Source organism: Pongo pygmaeus, chromosome 11 (genome assembly GCF_028885625.2).
Source record: "Pongo pygmaeus isolate AG05252 chromosome 11, NHGRI_mPonPyg2-v2.0_pri, whole genome shotgun sequence".
NCBI classification, from domain to species: Eukaryota; Metazoa; Chordata; class Mammalia; order Primates; family Hominidae; genus Pongo; species Pongo pygmaeus.
Genome location: NC_072384.2, coordinates 72,403,707 through 72,429,318, shown reverse-complemented (window position 1 = coordinate 72,429,318; position 25,612 = coordinate 72,403,707). Strand labels below are relative to the sequence as shown.

The following is a 25,612-nucleotide window of genomic DNA, read 5'->3' as shown; positions in this document are numbered from 1 at the left end:
CATGAATCGATGATTAAAACGTTTCTTAAGGTGTACCAAAAAAAGTAATTTCCTCTCTGCATGCAACACTGGTGATAATGTTTGGATTTAATCCTAACTAGTTTCGAATAATGCAAATAGCCACTCAAAATCACCTGGACATTAATTTTGTAAGGCATTATAAACTAAGGGAGACACACAAGGGTAATCCTCTGAGTTAGAAAGCCCAGTTTTCCTTTCATGCATCTAATATACGATAATAGGCAAATATTATTAAGATCAAGTTAGTGACTCTGTAATCACATTACTAAGACAAATGCCCATAAGAACCCAGTTCCTTCAACCATAGCAAATTGCTTCTGCACAGATATTACCATATAAAATTATGTTAGGGAAAATAAAATCAATAATATCTCAGAAAATAATAAAAGATCAGGGAAGAAGTTAAGAAAAGCCTGCTAATAAATTTTCCAGAAAGGCAACTGCAAACAAATTCACTCAGAAAAATATCCCCAGAACTGAAATATCAGTAGTCAATGAGTTAGGTCTCTCTGAGCAATTTTTAAATGCTAGTAAAAACATGAGATAGATTATGATAAATCACAGACTTTCACAATTCTCTGGAATAGCAGGTTCCCTGAAGTTCCCACTAGCCTATTTCATTTTTCTATCACCTGAACCCTTCGGAAAGAATTATTTTGCCTAATTTGTACTTTCCAGCATGTCTTAAAAACCTGAAATGGACCCTAAGTAATACCACTAACATCATGCACATATTTTACATATATATGGTTATTTGTGAAGTATAATGCAAAAGAACTAGGATGTTCTCAGTTATTCCTGAGCTAGCTGTACAGTTTATGGATTAATCAGTCTTCTTTATCACCTCCCATCCCTGACACGAGTAGTTTGCCACCAAACAGTACACAAGGAAATACAGAGGCTGGGAGACACACGTGAGCCTGTCTTTCACCAATAATCAACTCTTGTAATAAAGACACAAGATTGGATTTCTTCTTGGATTTTCCCAGGAGATTTCAACCTGACTCATGCCTTATCACATACAACAAAATTTCATCACGGTAGTGCTGCCAACTGTACTCCTTGGTGTATTTCTGTGTCAGGACCGCCTCTGTAAGGGGAAAACCATGCCATGCCAGTGAGTACCCAGCTGCAGTCATCAGCTCAAGCCCTCTGGGCTTGTTTCAGGAATCAATTCTTCTATCAGAATTAAGTATGGGATCAGTCCTTTTCAGATCTTCTCTTTCACACTGGGTCCACTCAAATTTAAGGACAAGGAGTCACAAATTACAAGATATGATCTTAAAAGTAGGACTGGAAAACCTCACCTGAAAGGAGTATGGTTTGCAAGTTCAGACTTTCAGCAGATTTGGAGTATTTTTTAGGACAAATTTACTTAGAAATCTGAATGAATTTGGGAGGTATGGTTGGGCATTGGGATAATTGGGCACAGAGAAATAGAAGGTGCCAAGAAGAACATTTTCACCCTAAAGACTATTCACTATCTTTACAGTCTATGGGTGCTAGCCCTTATTTACATTTAAATCACAGGCAGGGCCTTGCAATGTGCTGCGAGAGTAATTTTCAAATAAAGAAATTGACATCCAAATGTTCTCTCACTTAGCAGAACAAATATATGTTGCTCAGCATGTATGATGAAAGGCAGATTAAGAGGGGACAGGATGAATGTGAGTGGATATAGAAGAAGCACTCTTAGATATCCACACTAACATCTAACCAGATCTCCATGGGTCAGGATTCCAAGTCTGAAACCCTGTAGATGGGCTTAATGCCTGCCTTCACCTGCTGCTGAAAGTGTCTGTTTCTGGATGTAACATAACCATTTCTTTTACGCTTATACATACTGCTCATGTCTCAGTACTTATTTAATAGGGACTATTCAAAAGAGCACTTTTATTAATTTTCTGCTCATTTGCAGATTAATATTCAGCGAGGTTATCTGAAAGAAGATGTTTACAGTAACACAGAGACTGATGAAAGCAATCAGCACCTATGCAGGGAACATGAAATGATAACAGTGAAGGAATGTCCTATTTTGTGGTAAGATTGCACTTTGTTTTGAGAACTTTCAAAAGGGAAGTAAAGATTTAAAAACCTGACTTCAATATGTGATGGTGGTTTAGCAGATGCTGCTGGAGCCCTGCCAGATTCTGCACTCACCCCTGATGTCATCTGTAGCTTTCTGGATGGCTCTGTACAGTATGCCACCTCAAGCATCTGCACCCTCGCTCTGCCTGAGGGCAGAGTGCTAGGCAGTTAATGACTTAAAGGGGCAACCATTGCCATGAGAGTGGCAGGACATGAGAGTGGGAAGATAAACACCCCAGCTTCCTTGCCCTTCACAGTTTCTTAGCAGGCCCCCTGAAGGAGTGAGCCCAGTTGCCTACAGTGGAAATGCTCTTATTAGAACACTTTGATTGGCTTTCCTTCCTTCTTTCTCTAATTTTCCCACTCTGTTATCATATTTCCCAAGATTGTCTCTAAAAAACCACTTGTAGCCAAATCCTTTTCTCTAGGTCTGCTTCTGGGGAAACCCAAAACAAGGGGGTAGGTGAGCCAAGATGGCCGTGGGTCCTAAATTGCATTGAGACCTCTGGGGAGGTACTGGACCAAACCAGCATTCCCAAAGAGACTTCTGTAATAAGGCCAGAGGCCAGAGTGTCACTTACCAATTGCATCAGACACACTGTAAGGGCAGTATATTTTGGGTGACATATGGGAAGACTTCATTCTGTTAGGAAAACATACTGGGTTACCTGAGATCAATTCTACTAGATAACAAGGGCTGATGGGAACACACACACAAAATTGCCTCTGGCATATCACTGACATGCCATCTGGCTTTTTCCTCCAATCTGATCCAGCTATCTCATCTCTCAGTCCACTGGATCGCTCCTTTTCCTCCTTCTAAAACACAGACCTCCTCACTTAATTATCCACCCATCCTTAGTCCCATTGTGCAGCAGTATGCATGTTGATCTGCATCTGTGTGAGCGGGGACTGGGCCACACACTGGCCAAGTGTCTCAGTGATGATGCCTCATTTATTCCTCACAACCGGTGAATGAGATAATGTATTTAAACTGCTTTGCATAGTGCCTGACTCAAAACAAATGCTTAATAAATTGCGGACACTGTTACTAACACGATCCAGCAATATCAGTAGTACTATTGCTATTTTACAGGTTGAGCAAATCAGGCTCAAGGATATTCAGTGACTTGCCCAAGACGATGGCTAGTAAGTAGAAGAGCTGAGATCAGAAACTAGTTAGTCTAACGATCTACCCACATACTTCTTAGATTGTCCTAGGAAGTATAAGTACCTCTTAGCCAAGGTTCAGTTGGAAAATCAGTTAAGGTACCAATTTATATTGATTCTTATTTCAGTCAGCCAATCTGTGTATTTATTGAATACCAAATAAGTCCAAATCATTAGGAAAATATAAAACATTTGGCATTGCTCCTCCTCTAATCTTCCAATTCCAATATTGAGGTCCACTTGATCCTCCTTAGAGGATCAAATCCATCCCAGGCAATCCTCTTATTCATTAGGGGAAATTTAAACAATCACAAACAGGTAATTAAGAATTGAATTGAATCACTCATTCCTGTTATACCAGCACTTGGTGGAGGGGAGGTGAGGGGCTTGCTTGAAGCCAGGAATTTAAGACCAGCCTGGGCAACACAGTGAGACCCCCATCTCTAAAAAATAAATAAAATATTAGCCAGGCATATTGATGTTTGCCTATGGTCCCAGCTACTCAGGAGGGTGAGGCAGGAGGATCCCTTAATTCCAGGAGCTCAAAGTTACAGTAGGCTATGATCCCACCATTGCACTCCAGCCTGGGAGTCACAGCAAGACTCTGTCTCTAAAAAAATAAAATAAAATCAGCATTTCTGCTTTTCCCACTCTGATCCTGTGCCCCAGTTCTAATAACTGAGTTCTGACCCTGGTTGGAGAAACTGAGTTTCTGTCTTTCAGAGTCTCTGCCTTGATAACCTGCCGGGTACCCTAATTCTTCTCAAAGTGACAGTATCCTGTCCTGACAGCCCTTCCTGGGTCCCAGTTTCTCTCTGGCAGTCCTTCTGTGGCCAGACTTCTTAGGCAGCCTGCCCACTGCCCATCTCCACCACTGGGCCTGCTTTTGACTCCCTCCCATCAGCAGGCCAAGCCTCATCATGCTACCCCTGGTTAGACCAGCCTTGGCCCCTCCCCACACTAACCTGGGGGCTGTGTCACGCCACCTTCCTGCTTCCTCTGCCCCTCCTGCCCAGTGCTGCCTGAACATGCCCTCGAGATATTTCCCACCTCCATCATGGATGCCCCCCAGATTCCAGGTTCTCCTCCTTTACCCAGCCAGGCACCAGCTGAAGTTAAGTCATGAGCACTGTCTTGGCACAGTGTTTTCAGTGGGATATGCGGGTCCAGTTAACTTCATTCATAAAAGCTGGCATTAGGTAAGTTAATAAAAATGTCGATGAAGCTGCCCATGCTGGAAGGCAGGGCATCAGGCAAAGGACTCCCACGTGGAGGCTACCCACGGTCAGAACGCTCAATGCTCAGCAGGGAAAATCCCCTGGAAGCAGCAGAGTGGAAAAGCCACGGGCCTTGGTAGACTTAATTCAAAACTTATCTCTGCCAATGACCGACCTGTGGGCTTTGGGCAAAATGCTCCCCAGAGCCTCAGTACCCTCATTTGTAAAATGGGCACAATCTTTCTTGTAATATCATTAGCAGTATTAAATCAAAATAAAGTAATACACAGAGTCCATTATAGTGCTGTATAGTTTCTGGCACATAATAGGTGCTCCATAAAGAATGGAAATTATTATTTCTAACTTAGTCAAAAACTTGTATGGGTTATCCATATTTCTAAAAAGCAAAGCAGTTTTTTTCTATCATTTAAATAATAGAGAATCTCTATATTCATTTTGTTAATCTTCAACTAATGATGGCTTTCAACACTTAAATTCCAAGTTTCTCTGTCCCCTAGTCTGGATGTCAAGTGGATTGAATGATCTGCAAAACACTTCAGCTCTCTGGGGGAGCTCATATTCAAAGGAGCCCTTCTGACAAACTGTGCTGACAAACTGTGCTGTAAATCAAAGAATCCTTTTGTACTGCAACTAATCACCTCTTAATTTATCTGCTTTGTATGTCTGAGTTATGGTACACTGGGTTTTCTTAAAGCAGGCATTCTCATATGAGGCATTTTATTTGTTTCATTGTAAAATAGTAAACAGTATGGAAATGGGAATGGTGTTAAGAAAGCCAATGGTTATGTGTCACTGATAACTAAGACTGGTATTCAAGCTAAGGCACTTATGCCTTGCAAATAAATAATGTCTATAAGCATCAGCTGAAATCCAACTTACACAAGTTATAGGTATTCTGATGGAATTTAAAATAGCTAACAATCAATTAAACAGACATAAGAATTCTCTGTGGTAAGTACATCAAGATTTTCTAAAAATTGTACTGTAATTTCAAGGGCTATCAGATCATCTTATTATGCACATTTAACTCACTTCCATATTCATGGCTCAAGAAGAGTTCATTGTCTCATGGCAAATTTATTGTTTTGGACATATATTGAGTTAACACCAAAGGAAAAATAATTGGTCCTTTAAATGTGTGGAGACAGAAACATATTTTTTTCTTTCTTAAAGACAAGGTCTTGGACTCATCTAAGAGCCACTGGACTACAGTGGCTATTCACAGGTGTGAACACAAATTCTAACAAGGCAAATATTTTTGTAAGTTTTATTTTAGGTCTATAGGCAATACTTGCCATTAAGTTTCACAGCACCTGGGATTATTTCACGAACTTGAATTTAGTGCTGGAATTTACTGAGTGCTCCAAGTCATCTTAAGTAATAAAATTAAATGGAACCCAATCTCTTAATTTGTCAAGATGTTAGATTGTATGTGCTGCAGAAGCATTTCCTGCCAAACCAAGAGGGCAAAATACTTCTCAGGCAAATGTGTTTTCTAACAAACAGCAAAGACAAGGTCTGTTACTTTTAGAACACATCCCTGGAATCAGCATGTTCAACAAAGCTTAAGATCAGGCAAGCCAGCCGCAGGAAGGTTTGATGAGAATGGACTAGCATTAGCATTCTGGTAACTGAATCAGGGAGGCCAGCCTCATTTCAGTGGAGAGCCAGTCTGTCCAGCATTGTGACGCAGTTTTGCATCCAACCACCCAAACAAAGAATTACATGGCAACAAAACTAAATGCAGGATGCAGGATGCTCAATAAACTCCCAATCAGCTCCTAACAAATAGCCTGACCTGAGCATAGACAAGTAGGAAGAGATTACAAACAACTGCTGTGGACTTGGCACCTTTCATGTTTTATGGGCTCAATAAATGTGCTCAGAAAAAAATGTTTCCAATGATGGCAGTGTTCTCTGTTTGAAAATAATGGAGTGAAATGAGTGAATAGAAGAATCAGAGAGGCAAAGAGAGAAAGACAGACAAAGGTAGAGAGATCCGCATTACAACGAAACACACATGTTCTTCAAATTTTGTAAACAAAAATGCAATGCTTAAAAACATATTTGTTACTGTAGAAGGAAAAAAGAGAAGGCAAATAAAAGCATATTATTTTACTTTAGGGAGAAAACTAGTATGAGATTTTTTTCTGAAATTGAGCTAAAATGTGCCAGATAATTTCACAGTGATAGATGAGGGGATGAAATTAAGTGATGACCAAGGCCAAGTGCAGCCCGGATTCTCTGATCCATGAAATGGCTGAACAATATTGTTAAACTTCTACTGTTGCAAATCCCAAGTACATTTCCTGCGTTTTCTATTCTGGCACTGCCCTCTTGTGATAAAACAACAGCATTGCAGTCATTGCAACCAACTTTTCTTGAAATGGTAATTTCAAAAAGCACAGACCCTCTGGCTCTATCCCAGGCTTTGTACTAAGTGCTTTACATACATCAGCTCATTTAAGATAAGAGCTATTATCCCCAATTTACAGGTAATCTAACTGTGCATACCCACAGCCAATTAAGTGGCAACAGAATTTCAAAGGAGTTCTGAATTTAACCACCATGGGTTGCATTAGGTAAATACTAATGCTTTAAATAGGCATCTGTGAAAGAGATGTAAAGGTTTTAAAGAATTAATAAACCACCCATTTTCTATCTTGCAATATAAACTTTATTCTGTCAGCAGCCATTAGAAATTCTTTCCTATGACTGGAAGAGCCCTTTTACTTTTTGAGAGGTAAAGATTAATTTAAACTCTTATATACATCTAGGATTTTGATACTTACTACGCCAAAAAAGCCCCTCACTTATAAAATCTGCAGAGAAAAACAGGACCTTCTCTCTCCCTTTCTCTCTGTCTCTGAAGTAAACATGCAGACACACACACACACACACACACACACACACAGCTGGATAATATCTGATACAATGAGATTTATAACCCTATTTATTGTTTTTAAGCTTGTTATTTATTGCTTATAACTTGTCCCAACGTTCATCTCTAACTGTAAATCGATTAAAATATTACTGAGAAAAAATACACCCATAGTATTATTCATTCTAGTGGGAAGGCAAAATATCTGACTTTTAGCCCTATGTAACTTTTAAGTTACACAGGCACCAAGACAGGAGAGGATCTTGTGCAGATGAGTACAGTGGTGGGGATCTGGAGGTGGATGTGTCCTGGTTAGGCTCAGGTAAGAGACTGAAGGTGGGGACAGATATTATTGGCGAAATGGAAGGATTAATCCTTGATAGAAGCCAAGTGGATGTTCCCAGTGGAAATCTACGTGAACATGTCAGCCAGGTTGGGACACCTTAAGAGGATGAAGTGGTCTGTGGGCAGGTCCCCTTCTTGGTGCTCTTTTTCTTGGGTTAAGATGAAGAATGGCCAAGGCAGGAAGGGTGTCTGAGAAGCTAGGAGAGATGCCTCTGACAATTACACATAGTGGTAAGAGTGTTGCAGTAGGTTTCATTTTATAGAGTAGTGAAATAAATATAATTTACAGAAAGATAATTACAAGGATTTGTCAGCCTTTAAAAGTTCCTGAAAGTAATAGGGGCAGAATAATCTATGCATTTCCTACAATTCTTAGGACAAACACGTTTTCAAGGCAGTAACAAAAGAAATGAAAGCAACACAGCCCCAGCTCCTAAGGGAGGGTCTCTGAGAGGCAGAGTCCACCGTCCCTCCCATCCAGGGACCACTGTCTCCCCTCCAGTCTCTTGAAGTCTTGAATTAGGGAAACTTGACTGAGAGGAAAACAAAGAGAAGAAGCAACGTGTGGCACTGGGGCCTGCCTGGAAAGGGCCTGACTGTGAGAGGGGAAAGCAGTGGGTTCCCCTGCTCAGCAGGAATCCATGCCACTATCTGATACTTCCTGGGCCCAGAGAAGACCCATGGGGTAAGGCCCAGTCAGCCTGCAACTCACACCTCCTGCAATGGCCAAATTCTGGCCATTCTGGTGGGTGGGCTGACCAGGGGTGACACTGGAAAGTGAGCCATTTCAGTCCTGCAGCCCGATAGCTTTTTTCTCCATCCTCCCTTCCTAAGAGAGGGCCTGAAGTGTACATCAGCACTCATCGAAATGTCTGTAGTTAATACTTCTCCAAAATGTAGAATCATGACTTTTTTTAATATACAATTTTAGGCTTCAGCAATCCAGGGGCAAAAAAGGATCCCCATCACCCCTCTCCACCCCACTACGGACACTGGAGGAGCTTGTGGGCAGGTGCCCTTGGGAGCAGATGCCTTGCAGGCTTTGCAGATTCCCCAGGGAATGACTGCATGCACTGCCTAAAGCACAGGAGAGCAGGGGCAGAATGCTGGATGGGCTCAGGAGGCCAGGTACTCCCCGTTCCCAGGCTCACCACTGCATCATCCTGAACAGCCACTCAGGCATCAGGCACTGAGCAAGAAACAGCACAGCTGTTTCCCAAACAGGGTAGGCGCAACCCAAAGAAAGTTCCTGAAATGCTCTGCAAATGAACAGTTACTACTACATGCTCTGGGTATACTGCTGATGAAAAATAAGTAGGACCCTCAACCCGGCATTCAAAAAATTCAGGAAGAATTTGCTAAACCAATCACACAGAAGAAGCTGTGTGTTTTTTAACCTAGTCAGTAAAAAATATAAGGGAATGACAAGAAGGGAGAAAAAGTAATATTAACTTGAAACAGGAAGGCAATACGAATTTGAGTCAAATAGAATAGTTACACCCTATGTATTCTTGAAATTTATATACAGATATATCTTTCTACCACCATATGGAGGAAAGAGGTTGATTTTTTTTTCAGAAAAAAATTCCATCAAATCATTCATACTGATACAGTTTGGCTGTGTCCCCACCCAAATCTCATCTTGAATTGCAACTCGCACAATTCCCACATGTCATGGGAGGAACTAGTGGAAGGAAATTGAATTATGGGGGCAGGTCTTTTCTGCAGTGTTCTCATGATAGTCTCAGATGGAGATGAGGAACTTGTTGGGAACTGGAGCAAAGGTGGCTCTTGCTATGTTTTAGCAAAGACACTGGTGGCATTTTGCCCCTACCTTCGAGATTTGTGGAACTTTGAATTTGAGAGAGATGATTTAGGGTATCTGGCGGAAGAAATTTCTATGCAGCAAAGCATTCAAGAGGTGACTTGGGTGCCATTAAAGGCATTCAGTTTTATAAGGGAGGCAGAGAATAAAAGTTTGGAAAATTTGCAGCCTGACAACGCAATAGAAAATAAAATCCCATTTTCTGAGAAGAAATTCAAGCCAGCTACAGAAATTTGCATAAGTAACAGGAAGCCAAATGTTACTCCCCAAGACAATGAGGAAAATGTCTCTAGGGCATGTCAGAGATCTTCATGGCGGCCCCTCCCATCACAGACCCAGAGGCCTAGGAGGAAAAAATGGTTTCATGGGCCAAGCCCAGGGTACCGGTGCTATGTGTGGCCTAGGAACTTGGTGCCCTGCATCCTAGCCACTCCAGCTATGACTAAAAGGGGCCAAGGTACAGCTCGGGCCATGGCTTCAGAGGGTGCAAGCCCCAAGCCTTGGCAGCTTCCATGTGGTGTTGAGCCTGCAGGTGTACACAAGTCAAGAATTGAGGTTTGGGAACCTCTGCCTAGATTTCAGAGGATGTATGGAAATGCATGGATGTCCAGGCAGAAGTTTGCTGCAGGGGTGAGGCTTTCATGGAGAATGTCTGCTAGGGCAGTGCGGAAGGGAAATGTGGGGTCAGAGCCCCCACACAGAGTCCCTACTGGGCAACCACCTAGTGGAGTTGTGAAAAGAGGTGGTATCCTCCAGATACCAGAATGGTAGATCCACCAACAGCTTGCACCGTGCACCTGGAAAAGCCGCATACACTCAATGCCAGCCCATGAAAGCAACCAGAAGGGAGGCTATACTCTGCAAAGCCATAGGGACCAAGCTGCCCAAGACAATGGGAACACACCTCCCACCTCTTGCATCAGCGTGACCTGAATATGAGACATAGAGTCAAAGGAGATCATTTTGGAGCTTTAAGATTTGACTGCCCTGCTGGATTTCAGACTTGCATGGGGCCTGTAGCCTTTGTTTTGGCCAATTTCTCCCATTTGGAATGGCTGTATTTAACCAATGCCTGTACCCCCATTGTATCTAGGAAGTAACTAAGTTGCTTTTAATTTTACACGCTCGTAGGTGGAAGGGACTTGCCTTGTCTCAGATAAGACACTGGACTGTGGACTTTTGAGTTAATGCTGAAATGAATTAAGACTTTGGGAGACTGTTGGGAAGGCATGATTGGTTTTGAAATGTGAGGACATGAGATTTGGTAGTGGCCAGGGATGGAATGATACGGTTTGGCTGTGTCCTCACCTAAATCTCATCTTGAATTATAACTCCCACAATTCCCATGTGTTGCGGGAAGAACCTGGCGGAAGGTAATTGAATTATGGGGGTGGGTCTTTCCTGCGCTGTTCTCTGATAGTGAATGAATCTCACAAGATCTGATAGTTTTAAAGAGGGGACTTTCCCTGCACAAGCTCTCTTTGCCTGCTGCCATCCATGTAAGATGTGACTTGCTCATCCTTGCCTTCTGCCATGATTGTGAGGTCTCTCTAGCCATATGGAACTGTAAGTCCAATAAACTTATTTCTTTTGTAAATTGCCCAGTCTCGGGTATGTCTTTCTCAGCAGCATGAAAATGGACTAATATACATACCTAATAAATGTATAGCATAAAATACTATCGCAGAATCTGGGAAGGGTGGTCTCCCTCATGTATTCCCATTTCCATTAGTAGCATCACTGTCCACCTCTTCACCCAAGTCAGGAGCCTCCCTTTCTCTCTACACCTCCACATCCCATCACCATCAGTTCTAACCATTTTTCCTCCACCTTGTACACAGTGTATTTCACTTTCCCTCCCTATCACCTACACTTATCTACCCCACCCTCTAATCCGGATGCCCTTTGGACGGACAGCCACACCCCTTTCACTGTGCATCACCAGATCAAAGAGAGGGTGGGAGGAGGATTGCCTCCAACAGCACCTGGGCAGTGGGCTTAGAGAGGAGGGCTGTGGGGCTCAGAGCTGCATCAGACACCCAGGTGGGAGTTGGAGAAGCTGCAAGGGAAAAGCTCCTCCCTGCATTCCTTATTCCTTAATGGCTGGCTCAGCCCCCCACCTCTCTTCCTTCCCCTTCTGTTCCTTCTGGGTGGCACCTATACAACCACAATGGGCAAGCATTGAGCCCCAGAATCACAAAGAACTGGCCCAGATACCCAGCAGCTTTGTGACCTTGGGCAAGCTGTTGAATATCTAGCCTCTAAAATGAGACAAACCACAGCACTAAGGGGAGGGCAGTGTGGTGATTGCTGGTGGGATAATGCTTGTGACACACTGGGCACATAGCCTCCTGTCATAGGCGCCCATTGCCAGCAGCCACTCCCGCTCTTCTTCCACCATCCTGGCTCACACCCCACTGAGAGGCTGAAACCTAGTGCTAAGTTTGGGAATTTGTCACCACATCCCTCTGGCTCTCAGATGAGAAAGCAGACATGCAGGGCAGCAAGGGGCAGGCTGGCAAGAAACTCTGCCCCGTCCTCCCTGAAAGACTTGACTCTGTGCCATCACCTCTTTTCTCTTTCCTCAGTTTTCTCTTAGACTGCGTAACTTTTCTTCCTTCACTTTTATCATCCTCCTCACACCTCTGTTCATGAGTGCGCCCAGCAGAAGAAGATGCAATTTGGAGGACATCAGACCTGAATTCAAATCTCAGTTTGCCCACGTACACGTGTGTGGCCCTGGGAAAGCTGCACCTATGTCACTGAGCCTTGTTTTCAAGCCTTTGGTAAAACAGGACACAAATGCCTAAAGATTAATTCAGTTAATGTCCATGGAACCCCTCACATGAGCCACATAAGGAAGGCACTTAGCAATGATCGTTTCTGGTCTCTAGGGGTAGGAATTCCAGGTCTCTCCTTGCTCCTCACCCATGGCCTTCACCCAATCCCATTTCCCTCCTCATTGGGGTCTATTATGGTTAATTGTATGCATCAACTTGGCTAGACTATAATGGCCAGTAGTTTGGTTAAATACTAATCTAGATGTTGCTGTAAAGATATTTTTTAGATGTGATTAACCTTTACAATCAGTAGACCTTAAAGTAGATTACCCTCCATGATGTGCATGTACCTCATCTACTCACTTGAAGGCCTAAGGGAAAATAGGTTTCCCTTGAGGTTTCTTGAGGAATTCTGCTTCTGCCAATAACTCTTACCCGAATCTCCAGCCTGCCAGCTCTAGACTTCAGACTTGCCAGCCCCCACAATCATGTGAGCCAGTTCCTAAAAACAAACCTGTCTCTCTCTCTCCATCTCTATCTCTTAGTGCTTCTGTTTCTCTGAAGAACCCTGACTTGTATGGGGCACTACTCTGTCATGTTAAACAATCCCCCTGATTTACCACATTGTTAGTGGGCAGAGACCCAGAGCCCATCACAAGACCAGCATGGGTAGATATGGCAGTTTTGTTTCTCCCTTGCAAGCATCTTGACATGGAAGGGGGTTCTGCCATCTTGGTCATTCTCCTTAGCTTCTTTCTCCAATGTGGCTGGTCCATGTCCTACCTTCAGAACTGGCTGGAAGGCTGGGCCCTGTTTATCTCAGGCTGTACTCTAGAGGGCTAGAGGGTGTGGGAGTCATTGAGCTTTCTCTGCCTTTTATTTTAGTGATACAAATCCATCCAGAAAAACTCTGGTTGAACATTGTGGGATGAAATACATAAAGGAAGCAGTAAGCCGGCTTTGGTATTAAATTAACTCATTCCTAACAACTAAAAGAAGACCGGGCCCAGCTTAGGAAAGTTCTCTGCATTGGTTTTGAGGTCAAAATTACAGGTAAATCTAAAATTAAAAGATTAGTTAAAATTGTTAAATCTGTAGCTAATAACCCTGCTAGGATGCCATGGTGAGAGATAACTGGTCAAGGGCAATATTCCTGAAACCCCTGGCCAGATACTATTTTAATACCATCAAAATCTCGGCCAGCTTTCACATCTGGTATGTCAGCACATAAGAGCTGGTGTTATGTATCATCCCCTTAGGCACATCTGCTCTTCCTTTTCTGATTCTCCTTCTCTCTCCTTCCCGAGATTTCCTCTTCTTTCTTTTCTCCTCCTTAATTCTCATCTTGCTTCCCTTTCCTCTCTTTTGTCACATTTCTCTTTTCAGCTTCTCCACTCTCTCCATTATCACTCATTCAGGAACCACTCAAGCTGCAGGAGGAACTGAGCAGAACGATCCTGCTGTAGGCCCTGTCCCCAGGGAACATCTATGCAGGTAAAACCTGGGGAAAGGAAGTACCAGGAGCAGCTCTCAGCAAAAAAGCCCAGAGAGTCCCCACAAGGACAGCATCCACAGGTAGGAGATATGCAGAAAGGAGGACATGGGGTAAGCTGAAAGGATGACAAAAAGTAGGGAGAGAGGGAAGTTGCGTGTTGCCTCGTGTTTCTTAAGAGTCAAATGGTGGAGAGCAGTGGCGAACAGCATCTGTTCAGGTGCCTGACTGCTTGGGTTTTAATCTTGGTTTCTCTAATTTCTAGATACAATACTTGAGGTAAGTTATTTAACCACTCGGGGAGTTCGTTTTCTCATCTGCAAAATGACAACAGTAATACGACCTACCTCATGGTTGACTTGAGGATTAAAGAAGTAAATAAATACCTGTTAAGTGCTTGGAACACTGCCAAGTAAATATTCAAGAAGGACTGGATAAATTACATATGGATAAATATCTTGGTTATATTGGATATGGCAAATATTCAAGAAATGCTAGCTGTTCTCCTTCCCATTAGAAACTGAGGCAGCTTACAAGAATCAAAACCCACCTCTCACCTTGACTCTCTCTGAAATCCAAGAGAAAGCCAGTCCTGTGAGAGACAGCAAGAGGAAAAGTACCATCAAAGTTGGGAAGCACAGGTTCCAGGCTGTGTCTAATGGAATTTTCATGCACTGATGCACAGAAAGAGTATACTATGGATTACATAGGATTTGGACACTGGCCTGAGAATTTAACCCTCCATTACAATGGGTATCACCCAGGAAACTACATTGCAAATTCCAAATGCCCACCTTACCCGCAATCTTTTGGGATACCACTCTATTTTTAAGATGGTGACTGCCCACAACATCAATATGCATACAAGTTCCTAAAAAATTTAAACCTCAAATTTGGTGTGTCATAAATGTTTCTCACATTTGAAGTGTGCTACCTATGAGAAAGGCTCCAAAACACTGCCTTAAATATGACACTTGGCAGAAGGTTATTTGTCCCTTTAACTAATTCTTTAATTTTTTTGGACAATTCTTTCAGATTTTACAATTAACTAATTCTATTCCTTCAGTTTTTTTCTGAATCCTGAATATGTGGAAATAAGACTTGGAACATTTTCATAGTGACACCTGATGGTGGCCTTTTATGGGTCATACTTTTCAGACTCGAGATTCTTGGCTCTAAACAGTGAGGTTGTGTACATTTTGGTCACATATCTTAATGATAGAGCAAGCGTCACTGCAGATGTGAAAGAAGGCCCTGAGTTTGACTTTAAATATTCATACATTTTTTCTTTTTTTAACATTCTTTCTTTCTTTTTAAATTTTGTTTTTTTAAAATATTCATAAATCTTGTGAACAGAAAAAAGAATGAGTTTCATCTACTAGGATGCCAAACTCCTCAGAGTTGACTAATGAAAATAAAGCCAGTGCTGTACTTTAGAGGGAAAATAATATTATTAGCCTTCCACATTTGAAAAGACAAGGCAGAGAAATAGAGATTTTAGGGGGACTGCATCAGCCACATATCTCCTGCATCACAAGAGCTCCTCCAAGGCCGATGAGAGGATCACTTCTAGGACAAAGAAAATTCAAGATACAAAGATGGAGAAAGGATCCAAGAGGAAACATAGGAAGACTTCTTCTCCTTCCTCTTCACTCACATTTCACCCTATACAGCAATTTGTGTCACATTGAAATTGCTTGCATTTCCAAATAGACTACAAGCTCCTAGAAAGCAGCCCCAATGTGTTCTTGAATTTCATGTTTTGATCACCTGGCACTATACTCAAATCAGGGAAGACATTCAATAGGTGTTTGCTGAGTGACTTAATAAAGGAATCCAACAAACACTGCTGAACTCCTTACTGTGGGAAAGAGGAAATGGACTTGAAAATGTAATTTTAATGGCATAAAAGACATAGGATAATATGTCTTTAAAAAAAAATAAATCCTACTTTCAAAAAAATAGAGCATATTACCTGGTGACTGCTGGTCTCAGATACTTTAACATCCAAAGACCCTGCCAGGACAGCATACCAGTTTGTTCCAATATCACCCTGGCGAAATACTAGAAAAAAAAAAACAGCGATATAAATATAACAGATACAACTTGGTTTTACTATATGATCTGCTAGTTTTTCACTGGTCCAAGCATGTCTTGGACCTAACTGAGCTTACCACCCTTCCCCTATCTGTTGCCCACAGGAACATGACATGTTTTTCTTTACCTCATCTGTCAACAAAGCTATATCCTATTTATTCAATATTCTGTGAAGTGGAACCTTGTTAAAGAGAACTCTATCATACTTACAGAGCTGTAATAAAGATGATAGCTTTAAATGTTACAAGATCCTTTGAATTTAAGAAGAATTAGCTGATATTTCCCAAGACTATATTAAAAGCAATGTGTTTTCTAGACTAGCACCTCTCCTTTTAAGGTGACCAATGATTGATTTAAAGAACCAAAATCTGCTTTGTTTAAAAATTTTAACTACTATATTATCATTGTCCATTTTCTTATTCTTTTTACAAATTCACTGCTTTGAAGCATTTAGAAATGATCCTCATCAGAAATTTTTGAACCTAATCTCGCTCTAAGTTTGTCCTCTCAGAGAGAAAATATTTAGGTATTTAGATAGAACCATAGTTCCCATATCATATTAAGACCAGGTTTGGGAAAGTAATTCCAAAACACTGGTTCAAAAATCTTATGCAAACCAACTGTCCTTTTAAATATCCTAACTAAATAACTAGATGGAGTGATTTGATATTTTAAAATCCTCTTCACAGTTAAAGTCAGAGGTCAAGTAACTCAATGAAAAATCACACGACAGCTCATGGGACAACTGAGTTCTGGCAAGGCTAGTGCTTACTGGAGAAGAGCAAGCTTCTGGGAACCATAATTAATGACGACAAGCTGCTCTGACCTTCCTGACTAGGACATGCTGTGAAAAGGCAAAGAACAACAATGACATCCTACCAAGTGCAATGACAAGCTTAAGACGCGGTTGATGAGTTTATAACTGGTCTCTCCAGTAACTCTGCTGCTCCAAATCTTTATGTGATTCATTTTAGAGTTAGGGTTTTGTCTTTCATGAAATTCTTGGCCCCAAAAGACATTATTATTTGTCAATCAAATTCACATTATACATGTTAGGAGATTCATTTTGAAAATGGCTTTTAGAAACATAAAAGAGTCTTATTGCCAAAAGAATAAAGTTTCTGACATCAGTTAAAAAAACTGGTTGAAAATGATATGTATGGATGATTTTTTTCTTAACAGAAATGTAACTATGAGCTGGGTGTGTTGGCTCCCGCCTATAATCCCAACACTTTGGGAAACTACGGCAGGAGGATTGCTTGAGACCAGGAGTTCAAGACCAGCCTGGGCAACATAGCTGACCTGGTCTTTACCAAAATTAAAGAAAGTAGCTGGGCATGGTGACATATGCCTGTAGTCCTAGCTACTCAAGAGGCTGAGGTAGGCAGATGGCTTGAGCCTAGGATTTCAAGGTTGTAGTGAGCCATGATTGCACCACTGCACTCCAGCCTAGAGGAGTGCAGAGTGCAATGGCACAATCTTGGCTCACTGCAACCTCTGCCTCCTGAGTTCAAGCAATTCTCCTGCCTCAGCCTCCTGAGTAGCTGGGACTACAGGTACCTGCCACCACGCCCGGCTAATTGTTTGTATTTTTAGTAGATACAGGGTTTCACCGTGTTAACCAGGATGGCCTCGATCTCCTGACCTATTGATCCGCCCACCTCGGCCTCCCAAAGTGCTGGGATTACAAGCGTGAGCCACTGTGCCTGGCCCACAAAATGTTAACGGTAGAAATTGTAGGTGATTTTTATTTTGTTGACTTTCTAAATTTTCTACAATAATGTTGTGACTCACCCTGTTGCTTTCCCACCCAGAAATACTCATGCCCTCTTGTCTAACTAAACCCAGGTTTTAGACAAGTTTCCATCCTCATCCGTAGGGCTAGGTGTTAGCTCCACTAGGGCAATCATGATTGGTCTAAATCAGTCCTGGTGATCCTATTATTTTTGCAATGTGACTTAGGCATGTGATGCATTTCTGGCCAATGAGTCAATACAAGAAGTCTGCTGGGGGACTTCTGAAACAGAGACCCAAAAAGAAATAGTCCTTCAGTAGGACGTTTTTGTATCAGTACATAATGCATCCAACAGCTGTAGCTGTCAGAACAATTTGGGACAAGTCTGAGGACAAAACCCAACACCTCAGAATGCATACAAAAACAAAAAATACAGGAAGGACCTGAAGCCTTAATAATTTCACTGAGTCACTTCACTAACCAACCCTGAAGTCATTCTACCTCAGGACTTCTTCTATATGAGTAATTGATTTTTTTTCTTCTTGCTTAAGTCATTGAATATTCAAATCAGTTGAAAGGAAGTTTTCTGTGAGTGCAGCATAAAGTGTTCCAACAGAAGAACTATTACTTTTTTAATGAAAAAATACTTTTTAAAAAATCCAACTGTTACTCTATCTCCCTGACCCTTATTCACACCTGGAATAGATGATATTACTGGCATTAATTCAAAACATTACTATCAGCACTAGTTAAGAGAACTTTTATCTTAATATCCTATTGGCCACATATTTCTTGGATTAGAGAAGACAATTATTTGAATTTCTAAAGATATAGCTAAATGAGTGAATCATTACATCCCTCCAGCTCCATCTAGAAAGTTGGTTGCCCTGGAAGAACATTTACGTTCTGTGAACAAAGGAGTTAGGGAAACACCTACATGCAACTGAATAAACACACTAGAGGGAAATGTCACCTTAATACCTTTGGTTGAAACTCAAATATTTAGCACATAAATACTCCATTTATTATTTATCTCCATAAAGTAACCACAAATGAGCATAAACCATACATGGAAACATACTACTAGAGTTGCATTTCTTACATGTTATTCCCTTTTCCAGATTCTCATAATAACCACATAAGCAAATCTGATGAAGGAGATTTGGGTGAAATTTCTCAAAAGCTTTAACTTCTTTCAGTCGAGTGAAGATTATATCCACATCTTCGCTGGATCGCTCCAATGGTCTGTATAGGGAGAAAAGGCACAAAGCTATATCAGTAAAAATTTACCTCAAAGTGAATCAATAGGCCTCATTTTAATTATATTCAAATTTACCCAAATATCCCACTTGTGAATATTTCATTGCAAATATTTATCCACCCCCTTATAGGTATTTCTGGGCCGCTATAGACATTTCCGGAGCTTTACCAACTATTCGCCTTAAATCACTACTATTGCAGATGCTACAGCAGGAGTCAACCCCAGAGTGCTAAGTTCAAGGTGATACTCTGGTATAATGCTTAATCCCTTAGAAGCACAAGATACATGAAAATGCAGATTCTACTAAAAAATGAAGTCACAAACACAAATGCCTGCAGGGGCCAATAAGGTAAAGGAAGTGAGTAGAAAGAGCAAGATATAAGGGAAAAAAATCTCTACTCTAAGGAAACAACAGTGAAATCACAAAGACAAATGAGAAGTGACAGCCTCAGTGTTGGTGATTCTCCACGGAATGGTGGGCATCAGGGTGAACTGCAAATGGGACTATCCACAAGGAGCAGCTCTTATTTGGCTGTTTTCCTTCTTAGTTTTCTGGGTAAATGTGGGCCCAGATGTTGTCAAATCTTCCCATTGTTCAAGGTAAATCTAGGTGTGTAGACGTTTGTTCACTTTTGTGTGTGTGTGTGTGTGATGGAGTTTCACTTTTGTTGCCCAGGCTGGAGTGCAATGGCACGATCTTGGCTCACTGCAACCTCTGCCTCCTGGGTTCAAGCGAATACAGCCGCCCGCTACTACACCCAACTAATTTTTTGTATTTTTAGTAGAGATGGTGTTTCACTATGTTAGCCAGGCTGGTCTTGAACTCCTGACCTCAGGCAATCCACCCACCTTAGCCTCCCAAAGTGCTAGGATTATAGGCTCACTTTGTCACCCAGGCTGAGTGCAGTGACACAATCTTGGCTCACTGCAGCCTTGACCTCCAGGGCTTAAGTGATCCTGCCACTTCAGCCTCCCAAGTAGCTGGGATTATAGGTGCACTCCACCACATCCAGCGAATTTTTTGTACTGGCAGGGTTTCATCATATTGCCCAGGCTGGTCTCAAACTCCTGGGCTCAAGCAATCCTCCCGCCTCAGCCTCCCAAAGTGCTAGGATTACAGGCATGAGCCACCATGCCCAGTCTGTTCATATTTCTTGAACACTGTGTAGGCCACACACACACACAAAAATCTCTGGAATAGATCCAACCTGCTGACTGCCATTTTGTAACCTCTGGATTAAGATAAATCAAAGAACCAAACAAAAATAAGACAGTTTTACAAACTATATAAACTATTTTTTTCTTTTCTTTGAGCAATTTTCCAAGTCTGTTTCTTCCATGTGCTTTGCAGTCACCCACTGCTATTCTTGATAGATATTTCACATTATATAGAAACTATCATGTGTGCCCCAGAGCATTCTGGGATCAGAGAAAATGAACTGGATGAGGATGTGACAGAGACAAATAATGTTCACCAAATAGCCATGTGCTCCCATAAATGTACTAGCCTCCCTTGTAGTTATGCTGGGGCTAGACTGCGAACAAAACTAGCATATATCTCTTCTGAGGTGAGACTGGTAAGAGCCGGGGGCCTCTCTTCTTCAGGAACAACTTTGAAGGGTGTTATGGGTTGAACTGTGTCTCCTCAAAAGATATATCAGGGACCTGATACTCAGCAACTGTTCATGTAATCTTCTTTGGAAATAGGGTCTTGTAGATGCAATCAAATTAAGATGAGGTCACATTGGATTATGTTTGGCCCTAATCTAATAACTAGCACCCTTAGAAAAAGAGGGGAATTTGGACAGAGAGACACCAGGAAAACAGCCACGTGGAGGTGGTGACAGAGACTGGAGTGATGCATCTACCAGCAAGGAATGCCGAAGATTGCTGGCAACCTGCAAAAGCTAGAAAGGGACAAGAAGCATTGTTCCCTAGCGCCTTCAGAGAAGACATGGGCCTCCCACACCTTGATTCTGGACTTCCAGCCTTCAGAACCCTGACAGAAAAAAATGTTTGTTGTTTTAAACCATTCCGTTTGTGGTATCTTGTTCCAGCAGCCCTAGGAAACTAAGACAGGAGGCATGTGTTTTACATGCCATAGCACAAGATGGAGAAGAATGTACAACCCACAAAAGATTCTGTGTAAGTGGCAGGTACGTTATCATAGCATCACCCAGCATTACCCAGACTAATACAGAAGTCAAGACTAGCTAGGCCAGAGTTCAAGGGACTTGGGACATTGTCAGAAGACAGATCCCATCATGAGAGATGAACATTTTCAGAGGACATGAGTAGATGACCTGTCACTAAGTGGAAGACCTAAGATACAGGCTTTTCTGAGCTTAGCTTAAAAGCTCTTCATCTTGCTCAATTTTCACCCCATCACACTTTTAGGACCAAGAAAATTAGATTCAAAGAATATGCCCACAACCTCCCTGGCCTCCCAACAAACCCCTACTAGAAGGGTTTGGATTCTGCTTCCTGGGGAAGAGGAAGGGAAATCCTGATGTGTGTGTGCCCAGTCTCTGAGATGACAGCATGCCTGAAAGCACTGAGAGATGTGCAGGCTTGACTTGGGGAAATACAACACATCAGTATCAGTGCCTCTTCCTCCTATTACCCCTTCGCAAGGGCTTTCTAAACTCCTTACCAGAAACTATGTCCTCAAAGTTAAGGGGCTTTGGAACAGAGACTAGGACCTCAGCAGTTAATAAGGTGGTATGGACAATGGTGCAGACAACTTTCAGTCTTTGTGTGTCTGGGGGGCAGCAAGGACAGCAGCAGCTGGCAGAGGTGCCCCTATCGAGGGATCCCAGACAGTAAAGCACACTTCCCGGGAGGCAGAGCTGGTGCTGGTGCCAGTAGGGAGCTGGGTTGCAGCCACAGAAGCACTGGCAGCAGCCACAGGCCCAAAGCAATGGCAGCATGCAAGTGACCGTGGGAAGAATCATAAGAACTAGATGAGTTAGAAACTGACTGGACATGATATGGCAGATTCTACTTAGCTACATAGGAAAAGAGACAAACAGAGATTAGAATCCATCTTCCGCAAAGAAAGAAAGAGCATGCCTTTTTGTTTATTCTCACCAGAGCATCTCCCACATTAGGAGTGTAGACTAAGGCAGCTAAAAAGATTTTTAGCCTGACACTCATGAGAAAACAGCAGAAGAAAAATGTATGTACTTCTATACAGTCCAAAACAAGCACAGAAGAACTTCAATCTTCAGAACCAGATTGTTAAATGACAAAAGACACTTGGAAAGACAAAATTAATTTGAGATAACTGGGAGAAGAGTGAAATCTCTTCTCCTGATATTTTTGTGTGCCCCCAAATTAGGCCCTAACGATGTCAATCTTGTTTAATATTTAAGCCTCAGAAACAATGAAAAGCAACCTTCTACCTGTCATTAATTTTATTGGGTACTTCATGGAGTGGGGAAAATTTCATTTGGCTATTAACAGACACCTTTATTATTCGATCTCTGGAAACTACCACCAGTGATAATCCTTTTGTGACTCTCTAATTTCATAATGCAATGTATATTCTCACCTCTCTAGAGGTCATGTCTGGGACCTCCTTTATAGATCCTACAGTGCCCGAAACAGGGCCAACCATACAAAAAGTCCTTGCGTGTAATCTACAGCGACCTCAAACTGAACTTATCTTCTCTCCCACATCTGCTACTGCACCTGCCCCCCTTATTTCCATGCATGGAGTAGACTCACCCTCTGCTATGGTGTAAATAGCATAGAGGTGAGCATACTCCTTCTGCTATTTGGTCCCTCAAAATTCATGGGTCAGAAATTTAATCACCAGTGCAACAATGTTGGGAGGTGGAGTTTAAGGAAAAGTGCTTAGGTCATGAGGGCTCTGCCTTCATGCAGTATCTGTGGATTAATGAGTGGATTAATGCTGCTATAAAAAAGGCTTGCAGGAGTAGGCTCACCCCTTTCTACCTTCCACCATGTGAGGACACAGCAAGAAGACTCTGACCAGATAGATGCTGGCACCTTGATACTGGACTTCCCAGCCTCCAGAACTGTGAGAAATAAATTTCTGTTCTTTTTGAGTTACCCAGTCTCCAGTATTCTGTGATAGCAGCACAGAACAGACCAAGACACTCTCCCTCACCACATCCCGGTGATTTTACCTGCGAATGTCTCTCAAATTCATCCCTCCATTAATCCTTATGCCACTCTCTCATTGAGCGTGGATAAAGGGCATGTGAAGCACAAAGCACATGTTGAGACATGAATCTGAACAGCATGGCAGTCCTATCCTAGGAGGGTTCTGTCTAATAATCAGCAGAAGCATTTTAAGCAGGGTAGTGGCATGCTTGGATATGCATTTTGGAAAGATCACCTTGACTGTGACTAGTGGCAGATGGGAGACAGTCAAGATCAACAGCCAAGAGGAAGTTAGGAAGTTCTTGCAGTATATCAAAATGATGATGTGGTTTCTCTAATTATAGCTCACTCTAGGCTCCTTTCTTCTCCCTTCATAACGATGAACAGCTGGTCCCCAAGCAAAAGCTCCAAGTACAGAGAATTGATTTTCTTTAGCCTGGCATCTAATATCCAGGGCCTTTTTTAAAAAATGACTTTTTAAAAACTTTCACTTTTAAAACATGTTCAAACAACAACAAAAGAATCATTTACAATGCCTACAACTTGGTATTTTTAAAAATTAATATCCTAATTAAGAAATAGGCTAAGGACTTGAATAGACATTTCTCCAAAGAAGACATACAAATGGCCAACGGATATGAAAAGGTGCTCATTGTCACTAATCATCAGGGAAATGCAAATCAAAGCCATAATGAGATATTACCTTACATCTGTCAAGATGGCTATTATCAAAAAAAAAATGTTGGTGAGGATGTGAGGAAACTGGAACCTTTGCACACTGCTGGTCAGTATCTAAAATGGTGTGGCTGCTATGAAAATCAGTTTAGAGGTTTCTCAAAAAATTAAAAATAGAACTACCATTCATCCAGCAATCCCACTTCTGGGTATTTATCTGAAAGAATTGAAATCAAGATCTTGAAGAGATATTCACACTTCCATGTTCATTTCAGCATTATTCACAGTAGCCAAGATATGGAAACAACCTAAATGCCTACCAGTAGATAAACGGATAAAGAAAATAATACATATATACATACAATGGAGTATTATTTACCCCTGAAAATGAAGGACATTCTGCAATCTGTGACAACATGCATGAACCTTGAAGACATTCTGCTAAGCGAAATAAACCAGTCTTAGACAAATACCACGTTTCCACTTATATGAGGTTTCTAAAATAGTCAAATTCATAGAATAAAAGAGTGGAATGGTGGCTACCAGGGACTGGAGTGAAAGGGAAATGAGGAGTTATTATCAGCTGACCTAGAGTTTCAGTCAAGAAAGATGAATAAGCTCTAGAGATCTGCTGTACAACACTGTACTTATACCCAACAAAAATATATCATACACTTAAAAATTGGTTCAGAGGGTAGATCTCATAGTAAGTGTTCTTAACACAATAAAATAAAAATTTTAAAAAGAATCATTTGTAAACAAAGACACTGTAGAACGCAGGATTATAAAGTGGCCCCCTATGACCCACGCCTTGTACAATCCTTTTGAGGCTGGGTGGGAGCTCCAATTTGCTTTTAGCCAATAGAATATGGCAAAGTGAAGAGAGATCACTCTCATGATTATGTTATGCTATATGGCAAAGGTGAAGAGATTTTGCAGATGTAATTATGGCCCAGAATTAGTTGACTTTGTTAATCAAAAGTGAGGTTTTCCTGGTTGGGCCTGACCTAATCAAGTGAGACCTTTAAACGAGGATGGAAGGAATGAGAGGTTCTTTTGCTGGCGCTGAAGAAGATAGCTGCCCTGGTTGTCTGAAGGCCTCTGAGAGGGCCATGTGGCAAGAAATGTGGGCAGTTACTGACTGACAGCCAGCAAGAAAACAAGGACCTCAGGCTTACCACTGCAAGAACTGAATTCTGCCAAAAATTATGTGAGCTTCGAAGAGGTCAACTGAGCTCCAGAAAGAAGCACCTCTTATTTATTTATTTATTCTCTTTTTTAGACAGGGTTTCACTCTGTCACCCAGGCTGGATTGCAGTGGCTAACTGAAGCCTCGACCCCCTGGGTTCAAGTGATCCTTCCACCTCAGCATCCCAATTAGCTGGGACTACAGGTGTGCATGGCCATGCTCTTCTAATTTTTTTTTTTTTTTTTTTTTTGGTAGAGACAGGGTCTCGCCTTGTTGCCCAGGGTGGTCTTGAACTCCTAGGCTCAACCAATCCTCCTGCCTCGGTCTCCCAAAGTGCTGCAATTACATGTGAGCCACCACACTTAGCCAGGAGCACCTTGATTTCAGCCTTTAAGACTCTGAACAGAGGATCCAGACAAGCTGTGCCTAGACTCCTGCCACATGAAAACAGACAAATACATGTATGCTTTTTTAAGCAGCTAAGTTTATCATAATTTGTTACACAGCAACAGAAAACTAACACACTGACTAATTTCCTTATGGCCTAGCTTAGGTTTCACTCCCTTCTTGGGGCTTTTCCTTACAACGTTTTCTCTTCTCTGAAATCCAATTGATAACATTTCTTTTTGGCATCTAACCCCATTATTTATTATTTCATGTTTCATGCATGTAAATTTTTTCCTG

The 25,612-nt window shown here is 41.8% G+C and overlaps 1 protein-coding gene across 2 annotated transcripts in view; it reads right to left on the bottom strand.

Annotated features, from left to right (window-relative positions):
- The window catches only part of RAPGEF4 (Rap guanine nucleotide exchange factor 4), a 316,916-nt gene that overhangs the window by 238,356 nt on the left and 52,948 nt on the right, over positions 1-25,612 (bottom strand). For both annotated transcript variants that reach the window (XM_054477049.2, XM_054477050.2), the window contains exons 2-3: positions 18,775-18,917; positions 15,816-15,904 (exon numbers count right to left, since the gene is read on the bottom strand). In XM_054477049.2, the coding sequence (XP_054333024.1) occupies positions 15,816-15,904; positions 18,775-18,917 (232 nt within the window). The remainder of the gene's footprint in view (positions 1-15,815; positions 15,905-18,774; positions 18,918-25,612) is intronic.